Genomic DNA, 21228 nt, shown 5'->3' on the forward strand with positions numbered 1-21228 from the left:
AAGTTCTCTGGCAGAGAATTCTAAGTATTGCATCAAATGACAGATCTCAGGATTCCATGGGTTGAAAGAGTGGCAGTTGAAGTGGGATAAAATTGCTATAGTTCTGCAGTGTGGATCCACAGAAAAGCTTGGGGGGAACATTACATGTTGCATCCATACCATGTTGCCTGGAGATTCTGGGAGTTATAGGCTGGAACTGACAAGACTGAAGATCAGCTTCACAGTGGGAGAAATAAAGTGATCCAGGAGCAGAGATGTAAAAAAATCTTTCCTATGTAGACTATGGCCCTGTCTGCACTGGAATGAGGCAACCTAGAACTCCTGCCTTCAGAGTTGCCTCAACCCTCATCCATTGCAAAGCCTTCCTTTCTGAAACTGGGTGGCTGACCACACACAGATCCTGCTGAGTCTCCTATCGTATCCATTGCCACTGTGGGTCACTTTGTTCTGAGGTCAGAACGACGTGCCAAGAGATGGTCTCATGGCTGGGCACCTTTGTTCTGACTTCAGAGCAAACAAGTGATGGCAATGGCAGATGTGGGACACATTTCAAACAGCTGCCCGGCTTCAGAACTGACAACTTATTAAAATCTGGGGTAAGAGGAGTAAAACCTGTTTCTAGGGCTGAGTGGGCCAAATGTTGTTTGGTCTGCTTGCACCGGAGCTGGACTTTGGGCTGTGCGATGTCCAATCTTGCCTCCATGCAAATGGGGGGAAGCCATTGCATTTGGCCCGTGCAGACAGGGCCATTGTCTGTGTATGAAACAAACATGCGTTTGTGAGAAGACAGTGCTCTGTTGGTTCAGTGAAGTGTCTGGCCTGTCCTCCTGTTTTGTAACCCTGTTTTCTTCGGGTCTGACTTAGCAACCGATCCCTGCTAAGTCTGATGAGTGAGTCATCCCTGGTCTTGGCTGCTTGCAAGTCCAGTATTGTCAGCACTATCAGCAAAGAAGGAAACAATGGCCCCTGCCTGCATAATTTGGAATCTACAAGGAAAGAAGCTGGATTTCAGGCATGGGGGAGTTGCAATGAGGCAGAAGCACCTGGGTCCCATTGGAGACTAGCTTACACACATCCTGTTGATTCAGTGGATCTTTTGGCTTGGTGCATGTTCTATCACTGAATGATAACCCCATGTGTAAATGAGCCAGTCTACTTCTAACCCTCTTTGCATTATGACTAATTTTAAGTCAGCCTTGTGAATAAGTTCATAAAACGTACTAGCCTGCAACTATTTTGCTGATTCTGTGCTGAGCGCAGAAGAAGGAATTGAGACTTTCATCTGCCCTCCATAAACCTGTTCACTCACCTGCATACAGTTGGGGTGACCAAGGTATATGGCTGTCTTAAATTGGATGTTTTGATATATTCAGATGCTAGTCCTGAAGTAATATATATGTATTTATGAGCCCCCACTGGTATACTCTACTCTTGTTTTGGTCAGAATTCCACCCCATGTCACCAAGCCTGGGAGAAATTCTTCAGATGGGATCTGGTACTTTAGGGTAAGCCCAGGTTATGCCAGGGCCACACCCTAAAGGTTCCAGATCCCATCTGATCTTGGAAGCTAGGCAGGGCTAGCCCTGGTTAGGACTTGGATGGGATTCCACCAATGAATACCTGATGATATAGGCAAAGTTTCAGAGAAAGGAACTGGCAAAACTACCTCTGAGTATTCCTTGGCTAAGAAAATTGTATGAAATTCATGGCGCTGCCCTAAGTTGATGGGTGATCTGAAGATGCATGCGCATGCACACACACATGTAAGGGGTTCACCTTGGGACTTTTTAACATGTGCCAAACATGTGATCTTCCCTGGAACCTTTGACCCCTTTCTTCCTGTTCTTTTCTCATTTGGCAATGGCTGCTGTGAAATATGGACTCTAAAGCTTTGCAGAAATAAATTAATGATCTGTTCTGTGGTTTTTGTGGCTTTCAAGAGCACATTTCTTCTTCCTTTGCAGGCTCATTGCTGCCGGGGTGGTGATGCGCCCTTACGTGGAGGCCAACATCTCCCATAAATCCCACACTACCATCAAATATTTCCTGAAGATGTGGAGCAGTGTCAGTGAGACTCTCATCTTTATTTTCCTTGGTGTCTCCACTGTAGCTGGGAAACATCACTGGAACTGGACTTTTGTCATTGGCACCCTGATTTTTTGCTTGATTGCCCGGGTTTTAGGTAGGAATGGAAAATCATTTTGTTAGTTTCAACAGTTCTGATAAAAGTAGTTGCTGAGACTCGTTGCAAGAAGAAATACATCTTGCCTTGAGAAACTGTACAGTTTCAAGGCTTGTGGGATGCTATGGAGAAACGAAGAGTGCACAAAACAAAAGCATATTTTAAAATGCGAATGGCTAAAAATGGATACAGCTGAGTTACGTATGCACAAACATGTCAGTGAAAGAAATGAAGGAAAATGCCTGGCTTACGTCAAATGTATAAATAACCAGGCATTAGGAAAACAAATGCACATTAAAAAGGCATATGAATTTCAATGTGGGGTGGGAATTTAGGGTCTTATAACCAGATACAAAACAGTGGTGGGAAGAAAATGGGGAATTGATTTGGAAAAGCATTTGCGAAAGCTAAATTGAGAGTTGTCACACCTGTAGTTTTTGATGAGGAACTGAGGTGCAGAGATGAATGATGGATGGGAAGGAAGATTTCTTGCCTGCCGCTTGGTAGTAATTAGTCACAAATAACACATTTCAATTAATACCATTTGGCAATCAGTTAAGCATATCTAAATTATATAATGCTTTAACACAGCAAGGGATAATTTTAACCCATTTGCAATATAACTGTCACTGCTTTTAATTACTTCTACTGTGAGGAGCGCATTTCTTCACTATTCTGGTGTGTCTTTCTCCACAGGCTTGATAGCTCCAACAAAACCCATAACTATTGTAGTTACTTTTTTGAATAACAAGGATGCAAAAATTCAGAGACATAGCCATATTAGTCTGGAATAGCAGTATGGAGAGGGAAAGAAAAAGTTAGGTTTTTTTTGTGTTTTCACCTATTTTAGAAGTAACTTTCCAAGTTGTGTCTAGCTATGTGAGCTTGAAAAGGGCCAGAATAGTGAGTAAAGTGTCTGAGTACATTAACTATATTAAGAACTGAAGGTGTTCTGTTCTGTCTTGTCCATATAATCGTTATATATAATACATATAATAGTTATAGGAATCTTATAATACCTTTGAGACTAACTGTGCAAAATAAGTTGTAGCATAAGCTTGCGTAGACTTGGTCTACTTCCTCAGATGAATGTTTACTCCATGCATTTGAGAAAGTAGACCAAGTCTACGCAAGCTTATGCTACAACTTACTTTGGAGTTAGGAAAAGGAATTTTCCGAAGTTGGAAGCTGACATAAAGCCAGTAACATTCTTCCTCCATAATACCAATCAAGGCTGTTTCCTTGAACTGTTTCTGCATGTATTTGCCAAATTTCTTCCTTGCCTTCATAAACCTGGTACAGTATCTCCCTGCCTTTTGTTCAAATCAGATTGTAGCAGTCTCTTAAAAAGGAGCTGCTCATGGTTTTGACAATATGGAAGAGAGAGGTAAGGCACCAAATAGTAGCACTTTGTCACATCTCATAGTGGTAGTTTCTTGTTTGTATGAAATTTGGCCATTTTGAATAAGTACAAGTGTTGATGCATTCCTATGGAGCCTTGCCATCTGGGTAGTTTTCAACATTCCTTGTCTTTTCATACTCAGGTGTCTTGGGGCTGACTTGGTTCATCAACAAATTCCGCATTGTGAAGCTGACCCCGAAGGACCAGTTCATTATTGCTTATGGTGGCTTGAGAGGGGCCATTGCTTTTTCCCTGGGTTACCTCCTTGACTACAAGCATTTCCATATGAGAGAGATGTTCCTCACGGCCATCATCACGGTCATCTTCTTCACAGTCTTTGTGCAGGTGAGACTTCATGGCCCTTCTCTGTGCCAGGTCTCTGGAGATCCTGGTCACAGCTATCGGACAAAGCCTGACCTACTTCTGCTGCAGAAGGAGATGGTAGAATATTGAGGTGGGAGAATAGTCTGGAAGCCTTATTGTCTTTCCTTCTTTTTAGGAGAAGAATGCCATTTTTTGGGTTTCCCCCAAATAAAAACAGAACAATAAAAGTGATAAAATTAAAACAACAAGAACAATAATAAACTCCCACCCAAAGGAAAAGCTTTCTGCACCAGTTTATTCCCTGTAATGCTAGACATTTTCTTTTCTTTTCATATTTATTACATTTCTATCCCTCGTTTTCTCAATGAGGGCAAAGTTATGAACATGTCCCACACTTTATCCCTCCAACTACCCGATAGGGTAGCTCAGGTTAAAGGAGTGACTATCTTAAAGCGAGTTTAATGGGTCAGCATTGACTTGAACCTGGCTCTCCCAGATCCCAGTTCAATATACTGAGAACTTTACTACATTGGAAGCTGGAGCAAGTAGCAGTAAATGTAGAAAGTTGCTGTACAGAATAACTATGATCTGGAAGAAGGAAGAACCTTCATTGATGATGACGGTGCTATTATTTATCCTCTGCATAGTAGATGGGTGGACATTAAGATAGTCATTCTACACAGGCTTGTATATGGGGTTGCCAGTGTGAAAATGGAGATAGCATCTGTCCCTTTAATGGTTGTGCAGAAGGGAATTTCAGCTGGTGTTGCCTATTAGCTAGTTGTGTGACAAGCGACACCAGCAGAAATTCCCTTCTGCACAACCATTAAAGGGACAGATGCCATCTCCATTTTCACACTGGCAACCCCATATACAAGCCTGTGTAGAATGACTATCTTAATGTCCACCATTAAAGATACCGATGCCTTCTCTAGTTTTCAGTCTGACAACCATATTTATGTACTCAATATGATTCCTGACTTGTCTTGGAGATTCTCATATTCATGTATCTGGCAGTCTTGTTGATATCTTGGTTACCCCTGAACTAGAGAAGAGATGTAGGCATTAGATACCAGTCACTCCTAGAAACCTTAATTGCAGAGTTTAGCCAGTTTGCTGGCTTTCTGAGGAGCCAGAGAAATAAATCAGAAAGGATGATGCTTCAAGTGCAACTGGAGGAAGACTCAAAATGGGTCCATACAAACACTTGACATGTTAAGGGCCTACTGAATCTAACCAGGCTTGTTTTTTCACAGGGCATGACCATCCGTCCTTTGGTGGACCTTCTTGCGGTGAAAAAAAAGCAAGAGACCAAGCGGTCCATCAATGAGGAAATCCACACGCAGGTAATGCTTCTTTTTTCCTTGGTGGTGATGTGTCTGTGTGTGTTTTGTGTATGCGCCCATGCACTTCAGAGACTGCTCTGTTGACCTGTTTCAGTACTTTTCTTCATATCTCTTCTCCAGAGCTTAAAAGGAATATGTTACAAGTAATCTAATTCCTCCCATTTTTTGTAACTATGGCATAACAGAATTTCATTTCAAACGTAACACAACAGTGGTACCACTTACTTTGTATTAGTGCAACAGGTAAAGTTATTTTAATTGGTTATTTTTTAAAAGTTCCCTTTAAAGGACATTTAAAGGCATTTTAAAAGTTGTTCTGGGAGAAATTTTCCAATTTTTCTTATCAATCCCTTTTAAAAAACCTTTTAAAATTTGATTTTGGGCAAATCACAGTCTTTCAACCTCAGACGATGGCAGTGGCAAACCCACTGTGAAGAAACTTGCCAAGAAACCCCATGATAGGTCTGCCTTGGGATCGCCATAAGTTGGAAACAACTTGAAGGCACACAACAACAGTAACACATATAGAGTTGGTGGGATGTAGTAGTTTGAGGGTTGATAACAGTCTGATGTTTTCCACATAAATCTATTCCTGTGCTCTGTTCCCAAGACTTAACCATTGCTTGACTTAACCAAGCAATGCTTGGAACAAGACTCTCCTGCCACCAATGGTCCTGCCTTGGCACTGCACCTAATCTGGGCATTCTCAGAAGTGTGTTTCAGTTTGATTCCAGATATCTCAGCAATGGCGGACAGTGGAGGTGGGGTGACCGAAGCCCCTGATATCAGTTAGACTGGACTCACACCAGTTTTCTGGTTTTATGCCTGATCAGGTTTGAGTGTGAGAACTCTTTGTTAGTGGCAGAAGTTGCTTTTTGTCTCCTGGATGAGAAGTTAGTCTTTTGTCTTCCAGATCTGCAAATACAGAATGCGATTTCTTCAGTATCTTGTACTGTAGTGTTATTTCTTTAGGTTCATGTTGTTGCAGTTATTTTGGGGATTGCATTGGTGACACCATGTTTCCAACTCTTGGCAACTGTAAGATGGGGTTTTCTTGTTTAGAGGAGGTTTGTCATGGCCATCCTCTGAGATGGAGAGAGTCTGAGGGCTCATTTATACCTTTCATAACACCCCCGAATTTGCCTCCAATCTGTTTTGCACCAATGACCCTGCCTTCATTTGCATGGTCCCAAGCCACCTGCCCTTCTGCTGCTACAGGAGTGTTACTCTGAGACACGAACAAGGTGCCCAGTCATGCTAACAATGCTGGGCACCTTGTTCTGACCTTAGAGCGATGCACTTGCAGTGATAGTGGCTCATGCCTTGGGATGGCATGGGTAAAGGCAGTACTACGAAAAGACCAGAAAACCTACTGCAAAAGGTGAGTTAAATAAATGTGGTGTCACTATGGTAGTGCGGACCACACATCTTGGGGCCCCATGCAGACTTGGGCTTTGACCGTTCCTGCTCTGAAGCATTACCCAAAGGCAATTACGTTTTGCAACAGCCTCCTGGGGAAATTTTATATTTTTCTTTGTATGGCATGTTCCAGGTTAAGTCAGCTGTGTCAAACCTGTGGCCTTCCAGATGTTACTGAACTACCAGTCTGAACTATCAAACTTCTCTGATGGTTGTAGCTGATGGGAATTACAGTCCACCAAGCTCTGGAGGGTCACAAGTTCCCAGGCCTGGCTTAAATGTTGTGGGAGAAAGTGAGATAGGATATGCAGTTGGTGTACAGTAAAAGAAAAACGTATGTTCCTTCTGTTTATACAGTTCTTGGATCATCTTTTGACGGGGATTGAAGATATATGTGGCCACTACGGTCACCATCACTGGAAAGACAAGTAAGTGTTGGTAATTCAGAAAAAAAATAAATAAAACAGGTTTTAAAAATACCTTTCAAAATATATTTTTAAAGGTGAGTATATTATCTGTATAATATAGCTACTTTCTAAAGGCTTTTCACTTAAAACAGCAGCATAGGTAGACCAATATATTTCAAACCACCAATGTTACCAATATATTTCAAACCACAACAGTAATTCATATTGGAGTTTAAATTAAAGGGGAATGACAATTGGAGGAGATAATCATTTCAGCACAAAGGAGGTCAATAAAACCTGATTTAAAAACAAACAATGAGGAAAAATCTGTATTTACCTCTTTCCCTTTCTTCCTCCTTTTCTTTTGTATGACATTTTGTAAACTTGCAAGGGCTTAAAAACCTGCGTAAAAAGAGAGAGAGCTGTTTCTATGTTTACATCTTTTCCCCCTTTTCTCCTTTCCCTTTCTCTTTTGTGTCATGTCTTTTATGTTGTAAGCTTTCATACTCTATACAGAAGTTACTCTGGGAGACTTTTTCAGAGTAAACGAGGGATTAAAATCCTTGCAATAAATACATACAGGTCAAGACTGAATAGACACTGGCTCTCATGAACACCAACCATGTGGAAGCTAAAGTGGTATCAAAGTGCTAGAATTATGTAGTGCGAAAGAGATGTTAGTCCAATATCTAAAGGATACTAGATCCCACCTCAGTAGGTTGGCTGGTGTCTTAGTTTTTCATTCACAGTTCAATCCAATTAATGTTGACGTTTTGTATGTTTTTAATTGTTATCTTTTTAATGTGTAAGCCACCTTGTGTCCCAGTCTTGGGAAAAAGGTGAGATATCAATAAAGTCTATAATACATAAATAAATACAAACAATGCTATTTTCTTTTTTAATCCCTCCTTTTCTGCTTCCCCCCACCATCGTTTTGCTTCTGCCAAGGTTGAACCGCTTCAACAAGAAGTACGTGAAGAAGTGCCTCATTGCCGGGGAAAGATCCAAAGAGCCCCAACTAATTGCCTTTTATCACAAGATGGAGATGAAACAAGCCATTGAGCTGGTGGAAAGCGGAGGAATGGGCAAGATCCCCTCTGCCGTCTCCACAGTCTCCATGCAGTGAGTACCATCCTGAGAACATAGAAGATTGAATCTGATTCATTATGGAGGTGGATGGAGTGATTTTCAGGATTCAGAGCACTCTGTGCATATTGGTTTTGCCCTAATTCAAAACAACAAACTTGTAAAATTAGTTGGTATTGTGATTTTGATTTTACAGATGTAGATGTGCAGTGAATGAGAGAATAATAGCATACACTGCTTAAGCTGCATCCGCACTGTAGAAATAATGCAGTTTGACACCACTTTAACTGCCATGGCTCATTGCTGTGGAATTATGGGAATTTTTGTTTGTTATGGCACTGGAGCTCTCCGACAGAGAAAGGTAAATGTCTCACAAAACTTCAGTTTCATAGTATTGTGCCATGGCAGTCAAGTGGTATCAAACTGCATTATTTCTGCAGTGCAGACGCAGCCTAAGTGAGTATATGGCAGAGGTGAGATGTGAAGCAGGTAGTTCCTGATTCATAGCTTAGCCACTGTGTCATCTGTCTCATTCAGAAGGATTAAATTTCCTTGATATTTGTTTGTTTCATTAGTTATGTTAATATCTCTCCAATGAATTCATGGTGGAGAACATTCCTCTTCTCCTTTCTTATTTATTCTCACAACAACCCAATGAGCCTAGATCAGGCTGAAAAAAATTGAGTAGTCCATTCACTAGGGACTAGAACATGTCCCAGGATCCAGTCCAAACATTTTAATTCTTACAAGCACATACCGGATCTCAGTTTTACTTTTCAGTCATGTGTAATTTGCTTTGTTTACAAAATTTGGAGCCTTGGGGAATCTGAAGCTTTGAAACAAAAATAGAGAATGAATTAGTTTGAAGGTAAGTTGCCCAGAGAAAGTAGTGGAAGAGAGCACAGGTCCATCTTGGGCAATGGAAACTGGATACAACTCCAGGTTAGCAATTCATCAGAAACCCTATCCATACATGTACACTGCAAGTCAGGTTTATTCATTTAAAATATGTGTATGTTGCCCTTCAGTGATATTTACCAGGACAGTGTACAAGAATAATATAAAAAGCTAGTAAAAAGAGCTTAGGAACACTAGGGAATCTTATGTTTTTCTTGTAGCTGGAATCTTTTGGTCAAATGAGACATTGAGAGAGGTGTGTATTCTCTTCAGTTAGCATGTTTTCTTTCTCAAAATTGTATTTTCCCCCTGGGAATATGCATCCTGCAGCAATTCAGAATTAGCAAGTCTGATTGCTGAAGGCTATATATTCTTGGAGGAAAACTCATTTGAGAGACAAAATTGTTAACTGCAGGGAATATGTGATCAAACTTCAAATTAAGCCCATGTTTACTTTGTGATGATGAGTCACAAAACAAGACGTGCCAAATGCAAGATAGACAGTTGAGGACAATCACATTCTATGATAAGCTTCTCTTCTAAAAACAGGCTGAAACATATTGTCTCATTTGACCTTTTGCTACTCTCTGAATCTTGCAGGAATATCAACCCAAAAACCTTGCCGGTGGAACGCATCCTGCCAGCTCTCTCAAAGGACAAGGAGGAAGAGATTAGGAAGATTTTGCGTACCAACTTGCAAAAAACCAGGCAGAGGGTAAGAAAAAGGACCTTATTAGCATCCGTGGTCTGGAAAAACTGGTCAGAGTATTTCCAGTGTTCCTTCTCATGGGGTTTTCCTATAACCCTAATCTAAACAGAGGCTAATTCTCACAACCAGACAACATTTTGTGAGTTAACAGGCAATCTGGGCTCATGGTAAAACAAATGGATGATTGTTTTGTTGTCCAGACAAATGCAAGACCTTATATCTAGGCTGGGAAACATATAGCCCTGCAGATGTTGTTGGACTCCATCAGCTTTAGTCACCTGCTCAGCCAGTAGTGTCCGGTTCATAGGAGGTGCTGTCTCAAAACATCTGGAGGCCATAAGTTGCCACCAATGCCTTTAAGATGACTAAAAAATGAGCAGTGATGGGACTAGTGGGGTTGAGTGGAATGTAAGGTCACCAGGCAAGAGAGACCAAAATTTGTGTCTGGAGCAATGATATCCTGAGTGAGAGAAGCAGCAAAGCATGTGCAACAGAAACCAGTACAACATGGATTTCTTGATCTGTGCAACCTGAGACTTTACAGAAAAAAATTGCTGAACAGTGGCCTTGTTGACCGGCTCTCTTTCAGTGGTGTGATGGTGAAAGTTAGAGTCTGTCATCATCTGGAAGGCTGAATGTTGTACCTGCTTGCTCTTTCCAACTCACTGCTGCTGCTTTTCTAAACATTACTTGTGTTTAATTCCCTTGAGATCTGCCATAAATAGCTCTCTCCTTTCAGACAGGTGAGTTTTTGTACATATAAATATGTGTACACATGCCATACATGTCTGATTTGTTTGAGTTTCATTCTAGCTACGATCATATAATCGACACACCTTGGTGGCAGATCCTTATGAAGAAGCCTGGAACCAGATGTTGCTAAGGAGGCAAAAGGCTCGGCAGCTGGAACAGAAGGTGGGATGATGGCAAATCTGGATTTAGACTGAAAGGGATGCCGATAGCTTGTGGGAATGTAGCCCAAGGCCTTCCTTCTCAGTGACTGACAAGTTTGAGGCATGTTTCAGCAGTTGCCTTTAACACTTTTTACTTTGTTTTGTTGCCATAATCTGATTATGCACTAAATATTTCCAGGCTTTAACTCTCAAGACTTGGAGAAATTAATTTATGAAAGATACTCCCAGAATCCCCAGCATTGAACTTACTGGTGTTTGGGATTCTGGAAGCTGTAGTTGTTTTGTTTTTTAAATGACTTCTTCAAGCTTTGTTTTGGATGCTTTCAAGTGAATGGTTGGAGGGTTGAAGGAAAGGAAAAATTGGATGAATTTCTGTAGCTATCAGAGTGAGGAACCTTCTATTCAGCCCAAGGACCAAATTCCAGCCTGAAAAATGTCTCCGAAACCATATTCCAGTTGTGGGCAGGGTCAGAGGCAAAGTTGGCATGGCCAAATGATGTTGTCCATTTTAAATTGAATCGCTTATTATCTAGACATCTCTGTCCTCTTGTTTTGCTATGTTCACTTGGTATATAATGTCTGGCAACCTGTTAGTGACATATGCTGGCCTAAGTCTGCTTTATGCCTGTGTATCATATTAATAATAATAGAACAAGATAAAACATTGATAAGTACACACTGCAGTTAAACTGAATGAAGAGAAGCAAAATTCCAGGGCGAGGGTTTTTCCCTTTGTGGATCAGTTTTGTGTGGCAGAATGCATGGAGGGAAGGCATTTTGAAAAGAGGGTGAAATAGCCTGACCAAAGGAGGATGGCCTTATTTTCATCACAGAGAGGGGGAAATCAGAGAAGAGACACCAACATTTTGTGGTGGTGGAAGTGCCTCTAGTAAATCTATCTGTTTCTGATTTCAGATCAACAACTATCTGACAGTGCCAGCACACAAAATTGACTCGCCGACCATGTCAAGGGCGCGCATTGGCTCAGGTGAGAAGAAGGGACTCTTATGACCTCCAGAAATGAGAAACAATATTTCACAGAGACCATTTGGGAATAAATATTTAAGTACTACTGTACTACTTAACATAATTGTTCAAGTACTGCTGTACTACTTAACGTAATTGTTCATATTGCACAGGGTTTGATTTTAATGCAGGGATGGACATACTTCAGAGTCAGGGGCCCATTTTCAGCACCTGCCAACTCCGCATGGGCTGCACCATGATGCCACAATTTTTCACAACTTGGGGTTGAAAACAGATCCCATTGAGTAATATTGGAGGGGGGGGTGTCTGAAAAATAGTTTTTCTCAGGTGAAACACTTTCTCAGGGTATCAGGGGTTTGGGGGGGTGGGATCCAAGGGGATCCAGAGATCACACAGAGCCTTTCCAGGGCTGCATGCATCCTGCATGACTCCCACCATAAGCTCAGCATTGTAGACAGTTCTGAGAGAAAAGCCTATGATTAAGTTATCTATATTTTTAACTAATTTGAAATTTGAAAAGTGGTCTATAAATGGGATGATGATGATGATGATGATGATGATGATGATGATGATGATGATGATGATGATGATGTAGTAAAGCAGGGGTGAGCATATTGTGGCCTGTGGGCTCCTTGTGGCCTCTGGATCCTACTTTTATAGCCTCTGAAGCTTCCCACCAGCCTCTAACCCCCCAATGTGTGTTTTGTTTTTTGGATTGGCATGATTTTCAGGCCACTTTTATCCCAAAACCACATAGAAAACCTCCCAAACAGGTGAGAATACAGAAAAAATACTTCTACCCCCACAATCCCCCTCCCCAAATAACTCCATTTGTTTTCATTGAATTCCCTCTCAAAATGGTGACAGGAAGTAACACAATCAATTCTTATCACCATTTTAAGAGGGACTGCAGAGGGAAATGGAGGTATTTGGTCTTTCTGTGGGTGTGAGTGTGGTTCATAGGAAGGTCAAAGGGGATTGACCACTGACCCCCCCCCCCCCCCACATAGTTGCCCACCCCAGTATTAAGAATCTATACTGCCACATGCTGCAGGTGGACAGAAGGAGTGGCAAAATGTTGCGCCACACTAGAGAAACCTGCAGAACAGACAAATCCTGTTGAATCTAGGGAAAGGAAGCAAATGGGTCCCTATCCCAAAATGTTCTGGTTGATTCATTTCTTTCAACCCAGAATATCCCATTGTTAGATCTTGAGAGTGAAACAACGCCCCCACTACACTAGGGATACGGTGGGCCTTAGATCTCTATAAAGAATGGCTTCTCCTGCTAGTGCTTTCTTTTGCCTTTCTGCTTTCTTTTAATCAGACCCTTGCCTATAATTAGGACTGCTGCTACTCCTTCTCAGCAGGTAATGGAACCAAACCCAGCCATCCCTGCTGTGGTCTGTACAAGCTTACCCACCCGCCTGTTTCCCCTCTAAACCAAGAATGAATCCTAGCTGCATCCCAGCTTAGCTGTTCTACCTACTTAGTTTCCTATCCCTTCCTCTCTCCTCAATCACCCTTCATTTTGAACACAGTGTGGGGTCCTGTGTCCTTTTGTATTTGCCTAGTTCTGTAACTTCCCAGATGGTGTGCTAAAAGGGCCCACCAGTCTACCACTGAGAACTGCTCATGGGCCTGAAAAATGAACAGAATTAAGGGCTCCAGCATTACTTACCCAGAGGAGTCATTTCTACCCAATAATATCCATGAGTAACTTGTAAAAGCACTTCTGAGAATATCTTCTCTCCACCAGTCAGTTCCCACTTCTTTGGTGGACTCTTGCATGCTGGCCGCTACCTTAGCTGACATGCAATCTTCATGAATTTGAAGATTATGCTCCCTATATGTGCGTGGATGTATACTGAAGTGTGCACCAATAGCCCTCCAGACATTTTTGTCACACAAGTGCCATCAACCTTGGCCAGCATAGCCAGTGTGGAGCCATGGGAGTTGCAGTCCCAAAATACCTAAACGACTATAGTCATGTATTCCTGATGAATGTGCCAACAGTTTTCTTCCTCGCGTGAGCCCTGATGTATCCGGGATTGGATCCTTTTAGGAAGGAATCTTTTGGGCATATACCCATGCAGTGCAACTGATGCCAGCTGTGTGTCAGATGGGCACATGGGTCAGCATGTAAGTCATCATCTGGTGGTGAAACATCTGGGCATGTTCTGGGATTTCTCTTCATGCATTCATACCAAATACACAAAGTAGACTAGAGGATGGTGCTTGTTAAATGTTTGATCCACCAATCTGGCCATGAATGTTCCTAATTGAATTGATTTGAGTCTGGTGTCCTTCATCAGACTTTGGTGTTTGGAATGTTGAGCCCAAAAGAAGTGTTTTTAAAAAGAAAATTAATTTATGAAGAACAAAGAATACAACTGACATAGCCTCAGTAATAACATTACAGTTTCTCAAACAAAATACACAAAGATAATTAGATCTGTGTATCATTGCTGACTGTTAAAATCTGTATGCATGTATCTGTATCAGGTTCAAACATTTTGTAGAGCAAACTGGCATAAAACCTCTCCCTGTTTCTTCTCCGGACAAGCTGCTGAACAGAAAGAAGCATGCCCAGATGAATTCATGCAGAAACATGGGAAAGAGTAGGAAGGTCTCCCGTTCCCAATTCATCCCCTTCCAAGATCTACTTTTTCTCATGGGAAAATCTGAACAATTCCAGCATCATCTTGATTTGTGTTTCTTGGAATGGAACAAAACAGTTCAGTGTTGTTTTTTTCTCCTTCCCAAGACTGAGCAGTATTTTCTTTTTTGAAAGTTTTCATTCTGCCTGATTAAATGAACAAACATTTGGGACATCAGTGGAAGGATCAGATCTTCCAGCACCATCCAGTCAAGAAGTTAATTAATCGGACTTTCTCAGAATCACAAGAACAAGGCTGTACACTGAAGCTAACCTTAAAACTGACATCCAATAAAAATAGGCAAGATTGTGAAGTGTATTTCACATTTGTTCAGATAATTAAGGTGTCTCATGACGTTGAGTCCACATTTGCAAAATGTGAAGGATCTCGTGTTTATGTGGGTGCCTTCAAGTCACTTGTTGACTTATGGTGACCCCATGAATTTCATAGGGTTTTCTTAGGCAAGGACTACTCAGAGCTAGTTTGGCCAGTTCCTTCTTCTGAAATATGGCCTACAGTACCTAGTATTCATTGGTGGTCTCCTACCCATGTAGTGACTAGGGCTGACCTTGCTTAGCTTTCAGGGTCAGATGGAATTGGGTGCCTTAGCCTCATACACACTCCTAAAATTCAAATGTCCCCACAGTTCCTTTGGGGGGAAATGAAAGAAAAGGCACCTCCTCTGAAGATCAGTGATTATTACCCTCAAACATCCAACTTATTTTAAATGTCTGTGCACAAAATTTTAGTTAAAAAGGAGGCTCCTTGGGAGTCAGGCATTTGGAAAATGCTAGTCTTAGTCTTCTTGTCTCCTTCTCTTTCCAGTGGTGCTTATCTTATTTCTCCTTTTCCAGACCCTCTAGCGTATGATCCCAAGCCAGATTCGGAGAATCTCCCCATCATAACCATCGACCCTGCCTCCCCACAGTCTCCGGAGTCTGTTGACCTGGTGAACGAGGCACTGAAGGGGATGAGCCGCCTCCCGCCGTCCCCAGAAGAGGACGAGGATGAGCAAGGGCTAGTGATGAGAGCCAAAGAGCCTTCCTCTCCGGGTACGGATGATGTCTTCACCCCTGGAGCTGGCGACAGCCCTAGCAACCAACGGATCATGCGATGCCTGAGTGACCCTGGGCCTCGGCCGGACCCCGAGGAGGGGGAGCCCTTTATCCCCAAAGGGCAGTGAGCCCTAAAATGCACTACTTAGACCTGACTTGTAGGGGGGAGTTTCCTGCACGTGCACACAAACACAGACAACTCTCTCATACATATCGATCACGGATGCTCTCCTTTTCTCTTGCTTTTTCCTTCCTCTATCTCTCCTTCTCCCCTTCAGTCACTCTCTCTCTCTCTGATTATGTTTTTTTCCTTCTTTTTATTTTGGAAACTTTATTAGACTGTGAGAGCTTGTCCCCAAGCAGAACATATCTCATTCCAGCTGGGCAGCTTTGTGAAGCAAGCGACAGCTCTAGAGGTCATCCCAATCGACTTGTCCTTTGAATTGAAAGAATGTCTTGGCCAGGATAAGGGTGTGTTTTCCGCTGCTCTTGCCTCCTCCCACAGTAGCAAGAGACCTGCTTTTATTTGGATGTGTGAAACCATCCAAATGCACTTCAGAGAGCCAGTTTTGGTGGTGGTTCATTGGTTGTTGCTGTTTCACACACACACACGCACACACACCCTTCCAAAACACACTGGAAAAGCTAAGGAAACGTTTCATTTTACATCAGGGGTTCGTAGAAACTTGCATTGGCCCAGTCCCTCTTCTGCTTTCCTGTGGATTGATTGTCACAGGAGAGATATGTTTGAAGCAAATCATGAAACTAGAATTTCATGGGGTTTTGAGTTTGTCTTTAACGTAATACCTGTACGTTAGCTTGTCACCTGCAGGAATTAACACTAAGAGACCTCCCAGCTCCTCCCATAAAATAGTTTATGGACTCTCTGTGTTATTGGGGCTTCAAGCCCAGTTGATAGCTGTGGTTGCTGTTTTCTAAATCACACTTCCAGCTTATAGGGAGTTCAGCACTGCGACATCTCACCCTCATTTGAAATGCCACACTGTCCGACACAGCTTTCTGAACTGGGCGATGGTTGGAGCTCTGTTTGGAAAAGCGACTGTTTTGGATGACAGTTCTCACAATCTCTCAGGCCACATGACCAGTGGCATCCACAAAAAGTAACTTTTTCACACTCTGGGTTGGGGAACAGATGTCATTCCAAGCTTTAGAGTTTGGAGATTTCTTTTTAAAAAAAACTTTTCATAAAGCCATAAGTTATTCTAGCCTTTTGAACTTCCAAACCTAAGGTCTCTTGGTGCGTTCTTGTCTACTGTTTCTTGTTCCTGTCCTTCTAATTAATGAAATGAAAATGAGCAGTTTGCTAGATTCTAGGATGGATCCGTAGATGTCTTGCAGCCCTGATGGTTGATCTTATTCCAGATATAGTGGTTATCTGGGTAGAATTGGCCTGAGAGGAAGCATGGCTCTCATATACAAGTCAGCGGCCCATATCTAAATCAGTAGATCATATGTTCTCTCTGCTGACCACTCCACACAATCCCCTTTCCTGGAGTTATCCACTCTTTCTCCTTATGATTTAAATAACCTTTTAAAAGAAGCACTCAGTGAACATTTTGTTGACCAAAGATGAATACATGGTTGTACATACAGAATTGCTGCTTCATTTTTTTTTATAATTTTTAAAAAAGGCAGGGAATCTCTCTCTTAAAAGATGGTAAATGTTTCCACAAAAGGGCAATGGGATGTTAATAAAGAAGCTCACTGTCTCTGCTCTCAGGGCATATCTACTATGTTTCTCTCTAGCCAAAAGTTTTTATTTTTTTGTTTTTCTCTTTTCTTTTAGGCTTATACTCTGAGAGCATCAAATTTATTCGGTAGTTGGGTTGCGCCTTAGCCTTTTGAGCAATGCCTGGGTCCAAAGAAGATGTTATTCTAGCCAGTTGCCTCTTCTTTATGACATATGGATAGAATTGCCCAGCCAGCATGGGCAGTGGGGGATTCTGGGAGTTATGATCCAAAAGGTAGCTTCCCCAAGGTCTGCACTTGTCCCAAAAAGAGCATCTTTGTAACTGGTTTCTGACACACATTCTCTTACAAACCTTTTGCAACTCCACTTCTTGCCTGCCTAACAGCTTCTGACTTTTCACTCCATCCTTTGCCCTTCATAGCACCCTCCACAATGGGCATTATCTTTCTGTAGAAAAGGACTGTGCAAGCTTTGGATCTTCAGGTATTTTGTCTTGCCATCCCTGTGAACCCCACCTAACATCCTCCGTACTGTAGAAGGTGCTAGACTTCCTCATACCTTTTCCAACCTAGCTTTTCCTTCTTCCTCATCTCTCCTTCCACCACTGTCTTAGGTTTCTGAGAATCCCAGACTCTCATTACCTTGGGATGTTGAACTCTATCTCAGTTCTTGCTCATCAGATTTATATATTAAGGTGTGCCATCAATTAGTCTATAACCAGAATAAAATCCACCTTTAGAAGTAATGGCAGGGATCATCTGGGAGTTGTAGATGATTTGAGTGTAGGTTTTGGCCAGAACTTAGAAAAGTTCCTTTTTTCAGACAGCGCACTCCCAGCTACCCTGGCTTGAGGATTCTGGGAGTTGTTATTGTCCAGCAAACATATTATTTCCAAGCTCTAGAGGTGGGCCACAAAGACAAAACGTCACCTTCAGAGTATAAACAGATGACTTGAGCTTTATTTAGGGCAATGGTTACCAAACTTTGACCTTCCAGGTATTTTGGATTTCAGCTCCCAGATTTCAGCTTGGCCAAGAGTCAGGAATTCTGGGAGTTGAAGTTCAAAACATCTGGAAGACTAAAGTTTAGGAAGCACTGATATAAATATCAGCATTGTGTTTTTAATTAATATATTAAGGGCAGCATGAAGACCAGCGAACTGACTCTATTTCCCCCAGGTTAGGGTTCCAAGCTAGCTTTTGCCATGTGCCATGCTAATTTTCTGTTTGCAAATTCTTATTTATGGGAAAGCATTCAGTCATGCCCCTTACCCTGGCATGATCTGCAAACAGTTTAACCGTACCATGTGTCATTTGGCCCTTAGCCAAAGATGTTTTGATTTTGCAGGAATTCCCTTTTGCTTCCATGTACCTGAAGAGGGAGAAGCGTGGAATGGGGAGAAAAGCCTGATCCAATGAGGTGGTTTTCTGGGACACAGACCACCTCTTTAGGGCAAAGGTAGAGAACCTTACAATACAGTTCTCATAATTCTTTACAATTGGCCATGCACTCCCCTGTGCCCAAAAGAGAATTACCACTTGTAGAAGCCTCCCATTGATTCTTTTTTAAAACATGTTCTGCTGTGTTCTTTCGTGTCTCTCCAAAGTTTCTTCCTCCCATGAAGCTAGGAGTAGACGTCCAGCCATTTTCTGTTCTGAGGAGGATAGAGTTACTTCTGTTGGATCATGGAGGTGGAATCATGACTCCTGGATCTCCAAAGTTAGCCCACCCCAGCTTCACAGAGTGCAACATCGTTGGCTTTTCCAAATGAAGTAGGACCCTATTTCTGTCCTACCTCAAAATTCTGATCTCTCAGTCGGATTCCAAAGTCAGCTAATCATATTTATTTTTTTAACATCTGAATTTTTTTTAAGGACACGTGTACATTGTGTGCATGGGCCTGGAAAGTAAGGTAGAGTGATGGGGGGGGGGGGCTGCATATATTCGTCAGTTTTGCACTTTAGAGTCCAACTCTGGATATTCTTGATATTCTTCAAGACTTCTTTCCAAGGAGTGTGCCCTCTTTGAGAGCCAAGCTGGGGCCTGCTGACCCTTGCCCAGCTAGATCTTTGGCTTTGCCCTCCCGCCCTGCCCTTAAAAAAGGGAGGCATTCCTTTCTCCCTTCCCTTGCGCTGTGCCTTTTTAGCCATACAGTGTCTGCCTGCGCAAAATGGTGTTGTGAAGTTGCCGCTCTCTTTGTCCAGCGATCCGGGGCTCGCTCTCTTGTTCTTCAGCCCGGAGGGCTAAGCCTTGGCCCGTTCATCGCTCTGTGTGCGCTTGTCTGTCCTGCCATCCGAACAGAGACCTACCCACCTTTTCCTCTAGCACACTTGTCCCCACCGGCGTTGGGGAGGTTCTGCAAGCGGCACAGGTAAGAGAGGGGCTGAGCGGCAGAAAGGGGGCTCCATCTGGCTTGCCCCCTTCCCTCTCCACGACTCTGCGCACTCTCTACCTTTTTGTGAGCTTTCCGGTGCTCACTGCTTCAGGCTGAGTAGAGGCCAGTAGCCTGTATGTGTGTTCATGTACAAACGCTCTTGTCTCTGGCGGGGAGCCGTTAAAGCAATGAAAACTGTTGTATAAAAAAATGTGTAAAGAGAGTCTTTTTACATAAATATTCTAATAAATGAATGTTTAAATTTTTAATGGCTTGTGAGGATTCTTCCAGCTTCCCCCCAGCTATTCTCATTTTTAACATTTCCCCCTTACATAGTGAGGCCGTGTTCTAGAAGAGTTTATTTGTGATGTTTGCCAGCATCTTTCTCTGAAGATGCCAGCCACAGCTGCTGGCAAAATGTCAGGAATAAACACTTCTAGAACAGGGTCTCATAACCCAAAAACCCCACAAAAAAACTGTGGATGCCAGTTATTGAAAGCCTTTGACTTCACATTTCCCCTTACAGTCTATTGCACTTGCACCCTGTTGTTGTTGTTGTTGTTGTTGTTGTACGCCTTCAAATCACTTCCGACTTACGGTGATCCTAAGGCTGTGTCATGGGGTTTTCCTGGCAAGTTTCTTTAGAGGGGGTTTGCCATTGCCAACCTCTGAGGCTGAGAGAATATGACATGCCCAAAGTCACACAGTGGGTTTCCATGGCTGAGCTGGGATTCAAACGTTATCCAGAGTCTCAGTCCAAAGCTCAATCCACTACGCTATGCTGGCTATCTTGTATTCCACTATGGCTTCCATACTCCCAGACCGTGCTAGCTTGGGATGGTAGAGTATGCCATCCATTGGGAACTCAAGGATGGCAAGTGTGGCTTAACAGAAACAACCATTTATAAACCATCAAAGCTACAGGGCACATATCCAAGGAAGCTATCACATATCATATGAACACTAGGTGGAACTCTTTCTCCTTGAATTGTTACCCAGCAAGTGAACATATGGTAAGCATTTTTAAAAAGCTCTGCTGGATTACAGCAAAGGTCTGTATAGACTAATCTCTCATATAGAGGGTGGTTTTTAAAAAGAATTACCATGCACAATTCTCATGTAATTTCAGAACATTGGTGCAGAGGATGAATTGTGTATAGCTATTGTTACAGACAGCACTGAGTCACACTGTTCGACACGTGGCAAATACAAAAATTGGATCTCCTGTTATTTTTCCTTTTGAATGTTTTGTAATGTAATGCTCAGGTGCCACAACAAACTGCAAATCCCAGGGTTCCATAGGATGGAGCAGCATCTGCAGCCAACTATAAATGTGAAAATGCTGCTTCTAGACCTGGCTTGCTTGGTCAAAATCACATGTACAGTAGGACAGGCCAGATACAATCCTCTACTGGACCAGCCAGTGCCAATGCTCATGGTTCAAATTCTGGCACAGTGTTCCAGATTGGGCAAACCTTAGTCTGATCCAGAAAGTGACTCTTACACTCCTACACAAGAAGGATCACTTAACACAGATTAATGTATGCTCACATTGCTTTGTGCATGTAAAACATCTTGATGAACCTTAGTGACCTAAAGAAAATTAATCATATATAAAAGTATATCATGCAATGCTGGAGTCAGCCATCCTCTGCTGTACATCGATGTGTGTTTGCCAACGTAAAGGGATGCGGTTATGTGGCAAGTGCACATCTCATGCAAGCCAATTTGACTATATGTGTCACCTTGCAAATAC

At 42.4% G+C, this 21228-nt stretch overlaps 1 protein-coding gene across 3 annotated transcripts in view; it reads left to right on the forward strand.

Annotated features, from left to right (window-relative positions):
• The window catches only part of LOC149305079 (sodium/hydrogen exchanger 1-like), a 75654-nt gene extending 55913 nt beyond the window's left edge, over nt 1-19741 (forward strand). The window contains exons 4-13 of one of the 3 annotated variants that reach the window (XM_089479424.1): nt 1965-2182; nt 3727-3929; nt 5165-5254; nt 7031-7101; nt 8029-8202; nt 9664-9778; nt 10586-10687; nt 11602-11674; nt 13018-13042; nt 15187-15303. In XM_089479424.1, coding sequence (XP_089335550.1) covers nt 1965-2182; nt 3727-3929; nt 5165-5254; nt 7031-7101; nt 8029-8202; nt 9664-9778; nt 10586-10687; nt 11602-11674; nt 13018-13042; nt 15187-15202 — 1087 coding nt within the window. In that variant the 3' untranslated portion in view covers nt 15203-15303. Of the gene's footprint in view, nt 1-1964; nt 2183-3726; nt 3930-5164; nt 5255-7030; nt 7102-8028; nt 8203-9663; nt 9779-10585; nt 10688-11601; nt 11675-12999; nt 13043-15186 lie in introns of all 3 variants that reach the window. The other 2 variants (XM_089479425.1, XM_089479422.1) reach the window with 2 other exon arrangements.
• Nucleotides 19742-21228: the final 1487 nt, after the last annotated feature.

The sequence above is a fragment of the Sceloporus occidentalis genome, unplaced genomic scaffold (assembly GCF_023333645.1).
Source record: "Sceloporus occidentalis isolate IW3139 unplaced genomic scaffold, rSceOcc1.0.p SCAF_13, whole genome shotgun sequence".
Classification (NCBI taxonomy): domain Eukaryota; kingdom Metazoa; phylum Chordata; class Lepidosauria; order Squamata; family Phrynosomatidae; genus Sceloporus; species Sceloporus occidentalis.